Source organism: Hevea brasiliensis, chromosome 14, assembly GCF_030052815.1.
Source record: "Hevea brasiliensis isolate MT/VB/25A 57/8 chromosome 14, ASM3005281v1, whole genome shotgun sequence".
Classification (NCBI taxonomy): domain Eukaryota; kingdom Viridiplantae; phylum Streptophyta; class Magnoliopsida; order Malpighiales; family Euphorbiaceae; genus Hevea; species Hevea brasiliensis.
This window is the reverse complement of record NC_079506.1, coordinates 16,661,470-16,677,747: the sequence shown is the minus strand read 5'-3', so window position 1 is coordinate 16,677,747 and position 16,278 is coordinate 16,661,470. Positions and strand designations below refer to the sequence as shown.

The window sequence follows — 16,278 nt, the reverse complement described above, 5'->3', positions numbered from 1 at the left end:
TCTACGAAGAACAATTAAAGGCCGGTCTGCGGTTGCCTTTGGACGACTTCTTCAAGGAAGTTTTAAAATATCACCAAGTGTGCATTGCCCAAGTCCACCCGAACTCGTGGCGGATCTTAGTAGCTTTTCGAGGCCTATGCCGAGCTAAGGGACTCCGACCTACAGCTAAGGTATTCACCGAACTATATAGATTAACTTGTCGAAAGGACGACGAGTATTGGTTCTTCCAGGCGAAACCCCATTGTGGGCTTTTTACCGACCTGCCTTCCCCCCTGAAGAATTGGAAGAACCGCTTCTTTATCCTGAGGAGCAAAATTCCGAACAGCTTTGAGGGCTTTCCCCGCAACTGGCTGCACCAAGGCCCCGTACTTCCGAAGCGCATCACCTTAAATAGGGAAGAAGGCCTAATGGTGATGGAGCTGAAGGATCAGGTGGGCAGAGAGAAGTTTTCTTGTTTGGATGCAGTGACTGCCGAACTGCATCACTGGACGATGGAATTGATCATGGGCGAAGATCGCGGGCTTCAGCTCTCTGACCTCGGCATTGGTATTTCCCTATATCTCAAATCTTTGGACCTTAGCGATCTCACTGACCTCTTCTTTGTGCAGGTATAGCAAGCAGCGAAGCCTCCAAGGAGAGCCGGAAGCGAAAGAGAGAGGTCTCTTGGAAAGTGCGGGAGATGAAGCGATTCGAGCTGCTCCAGACACCCAGCCATGAGCCCGGGGAAATACAAGGGGGCCCATCTCAACCTTTGGAGTAGTCGATCCCCGAGGTACAAGTGATCCGATCTCCTCCTCGCCAAGAAGAGCCGCCTCCTCCTCCTCCAGTTGTTTCGAGTGCGGAAGGGGGTCCTTCTCAACCTACCGCAAGGACTCTCTCCTGCGATGCTCAAGTGCTGATCCATTCCTTGGAGAAGAACCGAACTGTTCGGGAGATTTCGAGTTTGGCAAAGGTTTTGGGGGCTTCCATCTGCCTTCGAGAGGATCAGGACAGGCTGTCCTCGGACAATCTCGATGACATCCTAACTCGATCCATGAGCCTGAATGTGGAGTGCTTGGTGAATCAGCACATCGTCCGAAAGAAGGCTCATCGCCTGGGTAAGGAGGTCGAGAAGATGGGTCATGAAGTGTCTTCCCTCCGATCCCAACTCTCATCGGCTCAGAACTACATATCTGAAATTGAGGGGTGGATGAAGTTCTACGAAGATAAGCTAGCCGAGCAAGCTCATGTTCTGGCCGAGCGAACTCGTGTCCTTGAAGAAGTTCAGGCGCTCCGGGCCGATGAAGTTGCTGACCTCACTGAGGAGCTCAAAGCGAAAGAAGAAGAGATAGTGACAAGGGAGGCCGGCGCTTATGTGAATGCTCACAGGGATCTCCTGGCCGAGCTCAAGAAGAGGTACCCTGAGGAGGACTTCTCCTGGATGGTCGACCTGGCTCCCCAAGACGACGAGGAAAGCGAGGAGAAGGCTGAGGGTGAGAGAGGAAGTGAGCAAATGTAGATCAGGCTGGGGGTGATCCTCCAGCCGAATGACTTGTATAAACTTCAATATGAAATGAAATTCTCTTTTGTTCAGTGAATGGATTTGATCGGAAAATCTCTAAATTATTTAAGCACTTGATTGTCTGAGCATATTAAAACAACTAAAGGTGATTATTAATCTAAGTGTAAGAGGTCGGAAAATACAATAAGCATGAGATCGGCAGGGAACCAACGCTAAACGGGATTTGATTAAAATTGGAAATTTGGCTTGAGCACTTAAGATTGGGATCGCCATTAAACTGGATTGGAACCTTAACTTGATTATTCCCAAACTTTTAAAATGAGAGATCGGCAATAAGACTGGTAACATAAAGACTAGTGTTGGTTCAATTACTTTTGACAAGAGAGATCGGGAATGTAATTGACTGATTAGGGGACTTGACTATTAGTTTGAGAGATCGGTGTGGCTTTAAATGGTACGGGGACTTAGTGTTTAATCGATTCCTTTTGAGTGAGAGATCGGAAATGTGGTTGTTTGGCAAAGAGAGATCGGAAATATAATTGGCTGGCAAAAGGAGACTTAGCGCTAGGGATCAGTTTCGAAATTTATTGATTCTGGGGATCGGCCAAAATATGGTGTCGACACCAATAATAAAATAAAAAGAAATAACATAAAATAAATATGCAGTGCATGTTCTGATGTCTTATGTAGACAATTTTTCGATCATTATTAGTAATCTTATTTATTATGTACTTGTTATATTCATAATTTCATTAAATTTATCCACTTTCATTTTTGGTTGCCTAAGTAACCTATACTAGACGACTGGACTGGATAAATGGGTAAAATGGCACTGGGTATTAGGTACCTCGGGCCGTCACACCATCGGTCACATATGTATCTCCCGGTGTGCAACAGTTCAGCTAATAAGCTGTAATAACATTAGGCACAAGGCCAAGTATCAACACAATGTCAGAATGGCTAAAAGCTATGAAATCACAGAATGGCATAATGCCATGTTCAGTACTACTAACTGAACCATATTGGCATACTAACCTATCCAAACCAATCTTGCTAGGTGTACTAGGGCATGTTACACTTTTAAACTTTACAATTCTTGAAATTTAAGTTTAGGTGTTATTATTCATTTCATTAGTCAACTAAAATGTTGACTTTTGCATAGACAAGAGGTACATTGGTTCTAATACTCCCAACATACCACATTTTGCATTCTAAAATTGTTGGTATTGGTTGTCAATACCATTTCTAAGCTTAGTGCTAGTTATTCAAAATTTTCTTATTTCAAGCCTTGTGTTTACTGTTCCATTGGTCATTTTTTACAGTAGGAATTTGGCAAAATTGTCTTCATGAAAGTTGTTCCTTATTTTGTCTAGTTACATTTCCTTTTTTTAATCACTCTATTTGGAGTTTTGTAGCTCAACTTATGGCCTAAACACCATAACTAGCCGGATTGGACAGAATCCAAAATTCTGGGCAAAACTGGTTCTACCAGATTTGGTAACCTAAGTTTGGTTGGCAATTTGACTAGGTTATGATCAGAATTTGGACTTGTGTTCTTCATGAAAGTTGTAGGTCTATATCTCAGCTTTCTGCTGGTAAAATTTTAGGTCAATTGGACCTTTCTAGGCTGAGTTATGACCAAATGAATAAATACTATTCATTTGGTTATTTTGCCCAGGCAGAATGCAGGTCACCTGGATTAGGGCAATTTTTAAGTTAACTTGGTTTGATTTTTTGGGCAGGGTTTCTATACCAAAGTTGTGCCATTATGTGTCTAGTTTCATGTCCAATTGGCCTTACACCAATTGAACCTCTACAACTCCATTTATAGCTGCCCAAACCTGCTGAACTCACATCCAGACCTGCAGGGCAGCCAAGGCAGCTCACCTTAATTCAAATACCAAGCCACAACTCACTTCATTTCTTCATCATACACAGCCAAATGGTCACTAATTGACCATTCAAACTTTCATTCACCAACACATGAGCAAACCTTAGGTTTCTCCCAAACCCTAACTCCACAATTTCAATTTGTTTCATTTTCATATTTTCTAGTTTAGATTAATATAGTAACAAAGAATATAAGAGAAAAATTAAACAAAAGTGGCACTAACCTTCACTTAGTCACTTTCCAAGACTTAAAAACTTGACTTTTTTCCTTTCAAATTGCTGCCCAAAGCTTGCTCTAGTGGTAGGAATAATTTTTAATGAAGGCAAGTTAGGGTTTTGAGGGGGTTTAAGGTGGGAAAGGAAGCTTGGTTTAAGGGACAACAATGGTGGAGGTGAGAGTGTGGTTCATTGCAGCTAAAGAAAATGAAAAAAACTGATTTGTTTTCTTTCATTTTCTGCCCATTTAGTCATTTTAAATGAGTTATTGCCATGTCTCACAATGTGATTGGGTGGGAGGATTTTAATTGCATAAGCATTATGTCAAAAATCCCATTTTTCTTAATTTTTTTTCTTTTCTTTCTATTTATTTTCAATTAAATTTTTAGCAATATTTATTCATATTTTAGATCATAATAATTATTTACTTAAATGGACAAGTCGGCCAAAAATCATATCTGAAGACGAAATGACCAAAATGCCCTCCGTTTGGCTTATGGAGCCAAAATCGTCTGTACCGATTAAAAAATTTTTTTAAGCATTTTCTTGGCATTCTAATACCATAGAAACCTCAATGACTCTTCTCTAGAGTCCCAAAAATTATTTTATGAATTTCCTCCTAGGTTTAGGGCTTCTAATTGTGAGAACCGCAACTTCCCACTGGGTTACCCATCGCTTGATTACCGGCTCATTTAACTTAGTTGTATTTTATTTTTAAAATTTTTTCTAAAGTTTTCTTATTAATATTTGAGTAAATTATGGTTCCTCGCTTTAATTTAAATGTTTTTTCCGGACGTTCTAGCTGTCCGGATCGACACTGGTCACCGGAACAGTAGAATGTACGGAGTTGCTACAGGGAGGGTGTTACATTAACATTCTCATCTCCGCAACTCTTATCTTAGACACATATGACTCCTTCAGTGCCCAATACTCACTACCATATAACATGGCCGGTCGTATAACTATATTGTAAAATTTTCCTTTCAACTTATTAGAAATCTTGCGATCACATAAAACTCCCGTGATACGTCTCTACTTCAACCATCCGGCTTTAATTCTATGACTAACATCCTCCTCACATCCCCCATCTACTTGAAGGATTGAGCCACAATATTTAAAGTGATTACTTTGGGACAGTATCACTCGATCCAAACTAATTCATTCCCTATCACCAGTTCAGCCTTCACTGAACTTGCAATGTATGTATTTTGTCTTCGTTCTACTTAACTTAAAGCCCTTTGACTCTAAAGTACTTCTCTAAAGCTCTAGCTTTCTATCAACTCCTTCTTGCGTCTCATCTATCAGAACTATATCATCCGCAAACATCGGCACCAAGGGATACTCTCTTGTATATATTTTGTTAATTCATCTAAAACTAATGTAAAAATGTAAGGGCTTACAGTTAAACCTTGGTGTAATCTAACTGAGATAAGAAAATCTCTTGTTTCCCCTCTCACTGTACGCACAATAGTAGTTGCTTCTTCATACATATCATTCAACACTTGTATGTACCTAATAGATACCCCCTTTTGTTCTAAAACTCTCCATAAGACATCTCTTAGAATACTATCATAAGCCTGCTCCAAATCGATAAAAACTATGTATAAATCTTTTCTCGCATTTCTACACTTCTTCATCAAGCTTTTGATGAAAAAAGATCGCTTCCATAGTTGAACGACCAGGCATGAAGCTAAATAGATTGGGAGAGATAGAAGTATCATGATGTAGTCGATGTTTCATAACTCTCTCCCACAACTTCATAGTATGGCTCATGAGTTTAATTCTCCTATAGTTTGAGCAATTCTGTATGTCTCCTTTATTTTTAAAAATAGATACTAAAATACTCTTCCTCTATTTATCAGGCATTTTCTTTAAATTTAGAATCTTATTAAACAATTTAGTTAATCATGCCACTCCCATATCTCCTAAATACTTTCACACTTCAATTGGTATTCCATCGGGTCTATAGGCTTTATCCACTTTTATTCTCTTAAATGCTTCATTTACTTCTAAAGATCTAATCCTTCTAGTATAATTCACATTCTTTTCTATTGCTCTGTAGTCTATATTCACGCTATTACCATTTTGACTATTATTAAAAAGATTATCAAAATAATTTCTCCATCTTTCTTTAATGTCCTCATCTTTCACCAACACTTTTCCTTCTTTATCCTTAATGCACCTAACTTGATTGAGATCTTGACATTTCTTTTCTCTCTTCCTTGCTAATCTATAAATATCTTTCTCCCCTTCTTTAGTTCTAAACTTTTCAAAGGCCTGCGCTCTTACTTGACTAACTGCCTTTTTTCCTTCTTTCTTTGCTATCTTGTGTTGTTCATATGCTTCATTATTATCACACTTAGATAATTTCTTATACCATTCTCTCTTTCTCTTCACTGCCTTTTGTACTTCTTCATTCCACCACCATCTCTCTTTTGAGAGTGGTCCATGTCCTCTAGACTCTCTAAGTACTTTTCTAGTTACTTCTCTAATCTTTGATGCCATCTGTATCCATGTATCATTGGCCTCCATATTCAGCTCTATGCTTCTGACTCGATAAGCTCATTTTTGAACTTCACTTGCTTTACTCCTTTGAACTCCCACCACTTTGTTCGAGCTATACTATTTCTTCTAACTTTACTTGAATTGTTCCTAAACTTGACATCTAAGACCACTAATTGATGTAATTGATCATTTATCATAATTTATATAATTTTAAAATTTTATTTAATTAAAACTTAATTTGTTTTAAAAAAAATTTTCTATAAAATATTTCCCATCAAAGAGAAAACTAAGTCATTTTAAAGAAAATGACTTATACATATATAAATTAAATATATGCAACTAATTTAACATTACAACTAAATAATGAAAAATATTTTTATGAAAAATATTTTTCATATAAAATAATTTTCATATGCAAGTAATTTTTCATAAAACAAATAAAACTTAATTAAAAAAAATTGAGTTATTTTCAGAAATCATGATACAAAATTATATTTGAGATCCTTATCATTTTAAAATTACCATTTAATTTTGTCATCTACAACTTTTTACACACATCTCTATCTTCCAAATCGATTAGAAAGAAAGAGAGAGAGTCCAAATCCATTAATTATTCCTTTTTTTTTTCTATAAAATGAAAAGCAGTTAAGTGGGCAACAACTTAATTAATAAAAAAAATAGCTCCACCACACCAAATTAAGTTGAGATTAATTCAAACAAGTCAGAAAAATGATAAGTAATTAAGCCAATAATTACTTATTTTAAATTTTATTATAAATAATGGAGCGATTATACATATTACTTAATTAATAAAGCTCAATATATTAATAAATTACTAGTAATTCAAACGAGTTAATTTTCTTCCTACAAAGGATGGAGTTTTAGCGATGCAGGTGCAAATGTGATTTATACAAATACAATTCCCACACAAGCATTTGGGGTAGACACTCTTGAGTTAGATTGCATGCGATACTAACAATACGATCTCTGTTTACTTGAACTGCATCGGCCTGCAGCTGCAAATCATCTATATATACAAAACAATTTTACTTCATTAGAATGAAGATAGATAAATAGAGAAACACTAACAGAAAAGTTGAAATAGATAGATAGATAGAGAGGAAGAGAGACTAACAAGATCCAATGAGCAGAAAAGTAAGAAGGAAAGCCAACTTGAGTGCAGACATTTTGATATTGATGAAGTTGTTCTTGAGCTTTACATTGTGATGCCTGTATATATATATATATATATATATATATATATATATATATATATATATATATATATATGAAGTCAATAGGTTTTAATTTAGGAATGTGATATTTTCATATAAAATAACAGTTTAAAAAATCCATAATTTTTAATTATATATCATATAGTACTTATAACTATGAGCAGTTTAAGGAAGGAGAGTTTTCTTGATTGTATTCATGTGGCAATTACACTAGATAGGAAAGAAGAAAGATAAGGAACATAATTACAATAATGAAATACGTAATTACAGAGATAGAATACACATTTATAGGCATAATTATCGGCATAAAATCATAATTATGGTTTATATATGATTCTAATTTGATTTTCTTATACATTAATTATGGGTAATCTGATTGATTTTTCTAATTAATTTTTTTTACTAAAAAAGTTGACGTAGAGAAAAATTATTGAAAAAAATATTAACATCGTTTGGTATTGCTATCAAACAAAATCATTTGATATTGAAAAAATTGATATTAAAGTAATATTCAATAATAAATTTAATAATATTAATTTTATTATCATTAATTCTGATTTGATATTAAAAGTAATAATCATTTGTATTTACATAGCATCCCATACCATATTGTAGAAAAAATTAATTTTTTTATATAATATTCTGTTAATTTTTTATATGTGATATAATATTATCATAATTTTATAAATATAATTTTCAATTATGATAACATAAATATAATATTTAATTATTTAAATTAAAATATTAATTTAAGTGCTATTTTAATTAAAGCTATGCATTATATTATTAACTTAAAACTTAAATGTAATATAATAAAAAATTGATATAATAATAAGTTTTAAAAATATAAATGGGTGAAAGTATTTAAAAATTAAAATAAATTAATATTAAATATATATTAGCTCATTGAATTAAATCCGTTCAAACTATATTATTTTTTTTTATAAAAAAAAAGTTTGATTTGCATATATCATTTCTTCATAATTTAAAATAATTTTAACTTATATAATAAGATTACATAACCAAATAAATGTGAGAAAATTATTTGTAAAATTATAAAATAAGATAATTTTTAAAATGTATTTTATAATTTATTCCATTATCATTATAAAATTTTCATTTTATTATATTGGTATTTTGAAATTTTATATTATTATATTGTTGAATACAAATAATTTTAAAATGTATTTAACATATTTAATTTGTATTTTATTTTTTAAAATTATATATTATATATGTTATAAATATATTATAGATTAAAATATAAATATAAAATTAATCATGCATTTTTAGTAATTCATAATAATTATGTAATTAATAATATTAAGTAGTCAAATTGTTTTTTTCTCATTTTCCTTTTCATATTTTTCCTTCGTTTTTATTATTTTAAAAATTTAAAACATAACAACTTAAAATTAATATTAAGAGAAGCACAACTTCACATATAAATATATATAAAAATATAATTAGATTTTCTTATAATTTTATGATCAAAATTTAAGCTAAGATTGAATAATAAATTAAAAAAAATATATGTTCATATATATATAAGAATATTAACAAATTATAATTAATTTACATTTAAATTAAGTACACTCAAGAAAATTAAAATCTTATATAATCACATGTAAAATGTACTCTTTATATAAAAATAATATTAATCATCTTAAATATTATTAGATGCATCAATATTAAATACAAAAAATTAAAAAATCAAACTATTTTAATCTATGTAAATGTAATTGAATTTGTAAAGATATTAATTTTATTTGATATCGGTAATAAAACTCAATTAACTTTTTTATAATAATTCAATGAATAAAATGAGCTTTTTGGTCTTAAAAATTTCCTAACTAGAGGATGTAGAGTAAAAAAAAAATTCTCTCATATATAAACTCAAAAATGTCTAAATTAAAATTAAATTGATTTACTTTAAAATTAAAATATAATTAAAACTAATTAAAATTTGTTTTAAATCGATTAAATCTTTTTCAACTCTGAATTGTATTTTTAATAAAAAAATTAATTATTAATTTAACTAAAATTAGACAAGAATAAATTTAATAGATAAAGATCAAAATTGAAAAAATATTATGAAATTCAAATTTAATTTTCTTAAATCCTAAACTAAAATTATCAATTTTGGTTCAGAATTTGCTCTAATTGGAGTCTTGCTAATAAGGAATTTTTTATTTAAACTCAATTTGTTGTTTACTATATATTTAAAATATAATATATTTATGTTTATTAAAAAAAAAACCAACCTCTTTATATCACTAATAGATATTATTAATACCTATCGAGTATAGTAGTTTGATGGTTAATTGAGTGATGGACTCTTCATTACTAATATAATAATTAAATATAATGAAAGTCGACAACGGTTTGTCTAATACTTCGTCTCACTGAGTGCCATCTTGTGCTAGGTGATAAATTTCTTCTCGTGAAATCAGGTTAAATTAATAATGTCAATCAATAACTATGAGTCTCAGACCTAAAAGAATTACTATCGTCATATTTAAAAAGTTTTATTTTTGCAGTTAAAATAAATAGATATTATTAAAAGGGTGACCTAGCCCAATATGCACATAGCCTCCTTTTGAAGTGAATTCAAAGGCCTATCAGCCCATCTCAAGAAATTGTTTTTATTAATTTTTTTTCCTTTTTTTAATATGAAATCATGATTTTTGCCCAATGGTTTACCTTTGTCTTAAGCAAATCCAAAATAATAACATTCCAATCATATCTTGGCTTAGTTTAATGGTTAGGAGGTATATCACTTATTTAATAATTTCGAGTTCTCATTCTTAATATTTTTTATTCAAAAAAATTCAAAGAAAAAGAGACCACGAAACATGACAGATAAAATGTGATTAAAATATGATATGATTAAAACGAGATACTTTTTCTTATTCTTCTTTTAATTTGGGATTTTGTGATATTCATACAAGAGATAGAGAAGTGATACATCCTATCACAAAATCATAACAAATTTATAATCACATGTTAACACTCATATCTTATACATATATACATTAGGATGACAACGAGCAAAGTACCCATAAAAATTACTTTGTATGAATCTAAATTCGTTTCAAAATTAATTAAAATTTATCTTTAACTACTCGAATTCATCCTAAAATTTGATTAGTATTACTCAGAAGATATTCGAATCTGTTTAATTTTATATATTTTAATTAAAAATCTACATAAAAAAATTAATTTTATTAATAATTTATATTTTAAAAATTTAATAATTCTACAAAACATTTCAATTTTTATTTTATATAAAATCAAATATATAAAATTTATAAATATTATTATATAAAATATATATTTTATATTTAATTAAATATTAATATAAACGACTTCAAGTAACGTATATTCAATATATAAAATCTGAACTCGTCACGGATATTAAATTTTAAATTCGAACTCATCTCAAACTCGATTGTATACTACTCCAATCTATCATATTAGACTTTGATCAGATCAATACTTAAAAAATTTAATTTATTACCATCTCTAATATTTAACATGGGATGTCATAAAAACTTGTCCATTCTTTAATAAAGTCGAGAATGAAAGATGCTACATCCCATGATTAGAAATCAAAGATGATTTTTTTTTTTTTTGAAACGCTCACATATTTAATCGAGGTTAATATTCCTCTTATTAAAAAAGAAAAATTCCCAAAGAAGAAGAAGAAGCCAATTTCAAAACATGGCAGATTAAAATATGATATCATCAGATAAAATGTGATTAAGATATGATATGATTGAAATGAGGTTAATAATTTTAATTATTATTTTTTTAATCTAGCTTAATATTATTATGAACCATTAAGAAAGGTCAACTGACAACTACTTTTATATCACATTTAAATTATGAATGAGGGGTAATATGGTCAAATAACTTTCATTATTTCTTTTTTCTATATAATCTTGGCATTCCTATGCTCACTCACTCCTGTACATGTGCACAAACCTTCTTCTTGAATTTTCCTTCACTTTACTGTTTTCTCTCTTCTGCCTTCTCTCTGTAACTGTAACCTCTCTGATATTAAGATTTTCCTAGAGTGAGTTCTCTGTTTCTTTGGATCTGAGCAAACAGAGTGCTTTGATTTTCCACCGTAAGTGTTTTTCCCTCTTTTCTTTTGCTTTTGAGTTTGCCTTGCTTTTTCTCTGGTTGCTGTGGCGTTTGTAATGAAAAAGAATAGAAATTGAAGCCTATTTTATAATATTCTTCGTGTTCATTTATCCCCTTTGCTTTTTAAACAAAATTGTAATTCAATAGCTGTGACAATTAGGAGTTAATGGGAAAGCTATTGAATTTATTTAATTTTTTAAATGTTTCTGCTTGCTTTTGGTTTTATTTTCCCCTTTACTTGATGGGTTTAATTTTTATTTTCCTGGTTATCGTGAATTTGGTAACTGGATTTTTTTTTTTAGATTTTTTAATTGTGATTTTGTGGGAAAACTTAAGTTAGGTAGTTTTGATGTTTTTGGTAAACTGATGCCGCCACTATCAGCCTGCTTGTTTGCTGAGAATATTCAAGATGAGGAGAAAAAAGAAACTTTGTGTTTATTTTGTTCATTTCACCTTCTGATGAATAAAATGAAATGAAACATATGGTAGATATCATTTTTTAGGATTTTGATTACTGGGAATCCTGAATATTGAAGAAAAAAAAAATGAAGCTCCGTTGCCAACTATGGTAATCATTCATTATTTTACCTTCCTTTCTAACCCAGATGATTGTTCATGTTTTAGTAGAGAAATTTCCTTTATATGGTTTGCTCTGTTATTATAGTTTCTATCTGGTTTTATTTCTCACCATTTTGCTGGTACACACTTCTTTGCAGGAAATTTCATTATATACCTAGTCATCTGTTTCAATAGTGGAGTGAAGTAAAACAACATGCCTTGGTTGAGTCAATCAGTTGATGTGTTTCGCAATGTTGTGCGATTGAATTTGTATTGCAGGGTTATTCTGTAAATTATTTCTCCAACTGAACCTCAACCAATCTTCAGACTCTTGGCTTGTCATTCTTCTGCAAACTATTAAAGGCAACCAATTGCTTTCTTATCTTTTATTGTTAGCTATGATAACTAGAAATAATTTTAGTCCAAATTGAAGCTCCCTTTGTTTCTCTCTTTGTTTGATCCAAAGTCCTAATTCAAAGTTTCTGTGTCTGATTCATCCTCTTTTTGTTTCACAGAAATTCCCATCCATTTTTCATCTTCATATCAAGCTTGCCATTCTCTTAGTTTATATTATTAGTTTATTGTCTCGTGTCATTAGTCATTTATATATCTGGACAGATTGAGTTTTGAGTGGTCAAAAGAAGTTATGGTGTGGCAAGCAGCAAGCCAAACAAGATTTCGGGCGTTAAAGCATGAGAATGGAATTGCTGGAAAACCGATAATTATAGTTAGAGTCATTGCATGCTATCAACCATTGCAGGATTGCCAGGTTTGTATTGCCTCCTATTTATTCTTGCTTAATTACTTAATTGTTTGCTTGATGCCATCAACTGGCTTTTCTTAATACAATATATACTATGTGCATAATAATTATTAGGAACCCATGAATCACTCTTTCCCTGTTTGTGTTTCCTTTCCCAGGCTGAGTACTTCCGCCACTTGCTTAAACCTGTCACGTAGATTGATTACACACTTGCTTTATATTGTCAAGCTGGAAATTGTAGTTTCTCCTTTTTTTTCTTCCATTGTTCCTCAACGAAGCAGAAAACTAATTCAATATTGCATATTGAAGCTCAAATCTTGGTATGTTTGAAATTTTTATACTGTTTCCGAGGCTAAATGATCAAGAGCACATTATGTAATATGTCTTTTATTTTATTATATACAGGTTATTCTTTTGGTTGGATGGTTAAATCCAACAATTCTTGGCTGTTCCGACCACAGTGCACTGGGCAATCACCTAATTTGAATTGCATGAGCACATCAGTTGAGCCAGTGCAACAAGGATGTTTGCCAGCATGTGTGAATCCTGGCTTGAACACATTTTCTGCAAATATGATGATGCCAGGGATTGCAGTCCCATGCATCCCAAGTTTGAACACACAACAAAGTAATGGGGGCCAAGGGTTGTCTCAAAGATTGCCCCCTGTCTTCCAGAATTTGTTTCCTATGAGCTCATGTCTCAAAGAGAACTTACCTGTGTTTTCTTATGGTGGGGAGGGTGCACCAAATGCAATCCCTGGATGTCAGCAGAGATATGTTATTTTTGACCAGTCTGGGAATGAAACAAGGTTAATATATAGTTCTTTTCTAACTGCTGATGTGAAACCGACTGTAGCTGCCACAAAACCAATTGGTGGTTCTTATTTGCACTATGAAGAACATGCAGCTAAAATGGACCGAATCAATCATACAGTGCTGAAGTTGCAGGAAGTATCAGATGAGAATCGCTTAAGTGGTGAAGAAAGTGAGATGCATGAAGACACTGAAGAAATCAATGCCTTCCTTTACTCTGATGATGATGAAGATGATGATGATGATGATGATGATGATGATGATGAAGTAACAAGCACTGGTCACTCTCCCATTCTGATCAGTAGTTGTGGGACGCTAGCACAAGTAGAGGAAATAACAGAGGAAGTAACTGGTTCTGATGGCCGAAACAAAAGGCAGAAATTGCTTGATGGTGGGTACAAAAGAAAATCACTAGTGGACGCTGCTAGTTTGACAAAAGTGGCCGGAGTTCACGGGTGTGATGATGATGATGATGAATCAAGCTATGCTATTAGCCAAAACCAAGAAGAGGAAAGGCTTGTCATTTTGGGGAACAAGCAATTGAAAAAGGATAAGGTTCGTGCAACATTGAAAATTCTGGAGAACATAATCCCTGGTGCAAAGGACAAGGACCCATTGCTGGTCCTTGATGTAGCTATAGATTACTTGAAGTCTTTGAAATTCAAAGCCAAAACTCTAGGACTGAACTACTGTTAAGTTTCAATCCTCCTTCCATGGTAGTATGTTGGCTAGTGGGTGGAAGGAAGGAAGAATGAAGAAAAGTAGCAATCCAACAATTCTTGGCTTGAATGATTGATGAGTTTGAAATCTCTATATTAGCTTTTCTGATGTGGCATACCCTTAAGACTTTTTTCCTCAAGAGCTGTGTATAATGGGCCAATAAAAGGAGAGTAGTGGCAAGATATATGGCAGTTTGGTTGCAGGAGCTGAAGGGAAAAAATGGAATTTGGTTTGTTGACCAAAAATGATTATCTTTTAGCTTTATTGTGGATTAAAGGTCATGACAGGAATTTATTTTCCCCAAGTGTTGAGAAACCCTATGGATTTAGTGCATGCGCGTTAGGTAATTCGGGTCCCACTCTCCACCCTTTCTTTCTTTGATTTTATGCATTTGTCTTCCTCTCTTTACCCTCACACAAATCATGTTGCTATTAAACTCTATTAAAGTGCCAAGAAAGTTTCAGATGTGTGGAAATACTGTAGAGAAGCATGGTGTCTCACCATGAATTGTTGGGGTCCACTCTTGATCAAATAATTTCTTCGCTTGGAAGTTTTCACACGTGAGTGTTGGTGGTGGCTATGGTACTTCTACAGTATGTTGTGACATCTCACATGTGACCTTCAGTAAAGTCCTTGGAACCCAAGATGGTGTTTGTCAGCTTTGTGAACTCATTACTAGTTGTGAGTGTGAGTTTGGTGTATATCAATAGAATGGTAGTGATTGAGTTGAATGTATTTTTTATCTTGGCTGTTTTTTTCTTTTGTTCTTCCTGTTGTCCTATGTATGCATGTGTCTGTATTGAATAAGAGAACATGGTGTGTTGTGATTTCATTAATATAGAGATGTTTTCTTGTGACTCTGATGGGGCTCGAGAATCCTGAGCAGATTTTATCGGTGGTGCTTTTGGCTATTTATACTTCGTACTCGGACTCTAATGGCAGGCTCCTTGTGATACTGATTTGTTTGAAAATGTGTGTATGAACTAATGTTAAAAGGTAAAGTGGGTTTACCATATTCTTGCAAAGAATACAAAGACAACTTGGTTCCCATGCATTACTTTTGTCTGAAATAATGGATTTCACTCGCATGGATGGTGAGTAATTAGTAGTACTCAAATGATGAAGAGAGAGAGAGAGAGAGAGAGAGAGAGAGAGAGAGAGAGAGAACAGTGTACTCACATCATAAGGTATTTCATTACCCAAGTACCCTATTGAGTGTCTCTTGTGACCTGTGTATCTTTAGCTAAATCATATCTTTTTCATGCTCTCGTTATGGAGGATCAGGAATTGAAGATACTTGATGTACAATTAAATATGAAAGTTTCCTCTGATAAATGTCTACACACCTGTAATGGTGCTTGCTAAGCAGGCAATCCATGAAATCCCACTTTCTTTTGCAGGGAACACTGGGCGTGTTGCCAGCGGCATGAGCTACTTAAAGTCACTTGCATCATTTCAAGCCATAAAGAACTACATTATACCCGGGAGAAAGAAGGCACTCTTGGCAAAAGGCTTATCTGATCTACATATCCAATCTCTGCAAAATGCATAAAGTTTGATAGGTGAAAATTCCTTTCTTAAAAGAATGCAAAACATACAACGGTAAAAAACCATTTGTCAATCTTGCCACCAATCCATAGCTACTACTTCTATCATACTATCTAGATAGCCATGTACCTTCAGTTGGGGTTGGGCCCCTATTAGCACCCTCTTTATATGGTAGATTCTTGGGTGCTAACCATAAAAATCAAGGGCTCGTTTCTTTTCTTTTTCTTTTCCTTTTCCCCCTTCTTACTTTAGTAGGAAAAACCAAGAACTAGAACCTATCTGTCTTTGCTTTCCCCTTCTAATGCTTACCTACTAGACCGGCCATATTGAGGTAATTGATATATTCAAAATAATACTTTTTAAGTAATTAATATTTTTGAT

The 16,278-nt window shown here is 32.7% G+C and overlaps 1 protein-coding gene across 1 annotated transcript; it reads left to right on the top strand.

The window, feature by feature from the left end:
* The first annotated feature begins 11,317 nt into the window (after positions 1-11,317).
* Positions 11,318-15,209, top strand: LOC110672905 (transcription factor bHLH143). Its single transcript, XM_058134024.1, has 5 exons — positions 11,318-11,479; positions 12,213-12,417; positions 12,673-12,823; positions 12,976-13,137; positions 13,223-15,209. The coding sequence occupies exon 5, from the start codon at positions 13,240-13,242 to the stop codon at positions 14,323-14,325; it is 1,086 nt and encodes a 361-aa protein (XP_057990007.1). The 5' UTR covers positions 11,318-11,479; positions 12,213-12,417; positions 12,673-12,823; positions 12,976-13,137; positions 13,223-13,239; the 3' UTR covers positions 14,326-15,209.
* The last annotated feature ends 1,069 nt before the right edge of the window (positions 15,210-16,278 follow it).